Genomic DNA, 3490 nt, shown 5'->3' with positions numbered 1-3490 from the left:
ACAAATTATTTGTTAAATATAAAAATTATTTGTTATTTATAAAATAACATAATATTTTTTACTTTTACCATATTTTTAAATTATTTAAAAGTTTATTTATCGTTCATATTTCTTAAAATTAGTTTTATTGTTACCAAATCACTTCAAATGAGGTATAACTCGGATATCTTCGGGATAATCAAGAAATATGAGAGCTTGGACTTTTTTAGGTGGTGCGTATAGCTGCAAAAATACTACGACGACAAGTAAGTATTTTTTTTGAAAAAAAAAATATTTTTTTCTGGCTTTATGATCTCATACCTCCTCTATGAGGCTGATTTTTTTTATATGATTTAGTGGTGTGAGTTATGCTGGGTTATGATCATTAGGGGTGAATTATACTGTTATGACGGCGTTGCTTTTAGAAATCTGGGAGGGGGGGAGGGGAAGAAATCGGTCCGACCGATTTCAAGCAGAGAGAGGAAGGAACACAAATCGGACCCACCGATTTGTGTGAAGGGAGAAATTTAGTTTGCATGAAATCGGACCCACCAATTTCTGGGTGTCCAATTTTTTAAAACGAAGAGTGCAGTAATCGGACCCACCGATTTCTGGTGGCCAAATATTTTTTTTAATCTGGGAGTGCACCAATCGGACCCAGCGATTTGTGATGCGCAAAAAATTCAAAATGATAGCACGCGGTCGGTCCGTCCGATTTGCCTGTAAGTGCATACATAAAATGGAAAAAAATCACAGAAGCCCCATTTCTTCATCGCCGGTCTCAGCTGATGTTCTTCCTCTTCTCTCATTCTTCTCCTTCATTCTTGTAGAATAAATTTAAGTGAGATTGAGAATAGTCAAGTACGTATACTGTTATGGATGATAGAGTTGTGTTGAAGATTTATTGTTACGGGCAGATTTTATCGCAAACATATGAGGGAGTTCAATTTGTGTGTGAAAATCCATTAGATGTTGTTATTCCGTTCACATTGTCATTTGAGGAATTGAAAGGTGTGATTTGTGAGAAGATGGATTCTCAAAGATCTAGGAGAGTATCGTGTATTTTGTACAGGTATCCTTTTGTCCGTGTTTGGTGGGTTCGTTCAATTTCAGACCAAGTACGTGACGGAAGAAGCGAGTATGCATGAAATATTTTCAATGTATATGGAAAATTGCCACCGAATGTCGTGCATCGAGTTGTATATTGAGTTTGAACAATCTGAAGCGGACCGTAACATTGAATTGGAAGATTATAATAGTGAAAGCGAGGATGAATTTGAAAGTAACTATGAGATCGTTGGTCTAGGTGAAGATGAAGATGAAGCTGGCGGCACCATGAATGCAGATGTGGCGGAAGTTGCAAATGCACTAGCAAACCCACATCCGTTTCAGGAGCCTTCTTTCATGCAGTCATTGGATTTGGAGGCTATGCACGCACTGGAGTTTTCGCAATATATGAATGCAGGTGCGTAAAGCTAGATAGCTATGTGAAACTCTGAAGTAGCAGATTAATAAGTCAGATGAGTAATATATGTGATATGTGGATAGTCATTTGTGATCATAGCATTTGATTTTTTTATTAATTAATAGTTCTTTGTTATGAATTATATTTAGTTGTTCTTTACGTATATAGAATAGCGAAAAAAAAATACTATTATGATCTTACATAGTAAAGTGTGTTTATTAATTGAGTTGTAATAAATGATTTATTACTGAGTTCATATTAAAGGATTTATTACTTTTGATGTATGGAGCGCTTCCTGTTGTGGCGGATGGTGAGTTCGCAGTGGGATGGAATTCAGTTCAAGAGAGGCAGTAATCAAGGCAATGAAAGATTATACCATCCGGAGAGGTGTAGACTATCGGGTATATGAGTCGGAACCGATGACATTCTATGCCAAATGTACAGAATATGACAATGGTTGTGACTGGTTGATCAGGATTACCAAAATGCAGAAGAAGTACTGTTGGAAGATAAGGAGGTACAATGGAAGTCACACTTGTACCAGGTCTACTATTTCTCAAGACCATTCGAAGCTGGATTCCAAGACAGTTGCAGAAGTAATTAAGCCGTTGGTAGAGGTTAACCCGTCTATAAAGGTGAAATCAGTCATTGCTGAAGTCCAGTCAAAGTTTAACTACACCATCAGTTATCGCAAGGCTTGGTTAGCAAAGCAGCAGGCGGTGGAATCAATTTTCGGAGGTTGGGAAGTATCGTATGAAGCTTTGCCCATATGGTTTGAGGTCATGTGTCACAAGGATCCATCAGCAGTGGTTTACTTTGAAACAATGCTTGCTTACCAGGGGGATGATTTGGTTCCTGATATACGTGTACTACATAGAGTCTTTTGGAGTTATTACCCTTGTATAAGGGCCTTCAGACACTGCAAGCCAGTGGTGCAGATAGACAAAACTCATTTGTATGGAAAAAACAAGGGTTGTTTATTGGTTGCAGTCTCACAAGATGGTAATAACAACATCGTACCTATTGCATTTGCCATAGTGGAGGGAGAAACTTCTGATACATGTATTATTCCTCATAACACAGCATACTAATTTCCTAATCTAACTTTAGTTATTACTAATTTATTGTCTAAATTTTACTGAATTAAAATTTAATTATTAATGATCATAAATAAAATAATTTATTAAATTTTTATTATTAATCATAATAATTTATTAAACTCAATTACTAATACTAATAATAACAACAATATATCAATATCTACTCTAATCTAATATGTACAGATCTCATTCTCCTTCTTCTTTCATTCATTCATTCTTTACATTCATCACATTCATTCATTCTTTCATTTTATTTTAACCAATAACCATAAGAAAAATCCAATTTAACAGTAGAACTTACCATATCATACATACATACATACATGATTAATTCCTATTTTAATTTCTATTTCTAACCACCTAACAATAAAATCATACACACATACATGATTAATCTCTACTTAGTGCCATTATAATATATATTGCTAATAAAATCTAATATTATCACTATTATTATTATTAAATCAGATTATTAAAAAATAAAAACTTACATAATTTGGATGCCCAAGATAATTAACAATATGAAGTTCTGGTTGATTTACTTCTTTAATTTTTGGTCTTCTTGGCATTTTCTTTAAATTTTTTTGAAAGTTTGTTGTGGTCCAACAATGGTGAAGAATGAGGAAAGTGGTGGGGTTGGGAGCATGAAGAGAGGGATACGAGATTGAAAGAGATACTGCTAGGAGGGGGGAAACAATCGCCTTTTGGATATAGAGTCACGAGCCAACCAAGGAAGCCATCTGCATGTGTGACGCGTGGACAGGGTACTCAAATCGGACCCACCGATTTGTGCATTTTCTGCGTCGTGAAATCGGTCCGTCCGATTTCCGTCCTCCTAATCGGTCCGTCCGATTACTTCTATACAGCCGTCACATCTCGGTGAAACACCATAAACCCCAATATCGTTGCTATACTCCATCAACCCCTCCATATCAAAATTAAAAAT

General features: G+C 35.6%; 1 protein-coding gene across 1 annotated transcript; it reads left to right on the top strand.

Annotated features, from left to right (window-relative positions):
* LOC107632885 lies at positions 1771–2535 on the top strand. The gene has a single exon (XM_016336524.1). The coding sequence runs from the start codon at positions 1771–1773 to the stop codon at positions 2533–2535; it is 765 nt and encodes a 254-aa protein (XP_016192010.1).

This window comes from Arachis ipaensis, chromosome B03 (genome assembly GCF_000816755.2).
Source record: "Arachis ipaensis cultivar K30076 chromosome B03, Araip1.1, whole genome shotgun sequence".
NCBI classification, from domain to species: Eukaryota; Viridiplantae; Streptophyta; class Magnoliopsida; order Fabales; family Fabaceae; genus Arachis; species Arachis ipaensis.
Note: the sequence above shows the minus strand (reverse complement) of the source record. Positions and strands in the feature narration are given on the sequence as shown.

Coding starts and splice junctions, on each gene's coding strand:
- LOC107632885 (XM_016336524.1), top strand. CDS start 1,771: ATGGAATTCAGTTCAAGAGAGGCAGTAATCAAGGCAATGAAAGATTAT.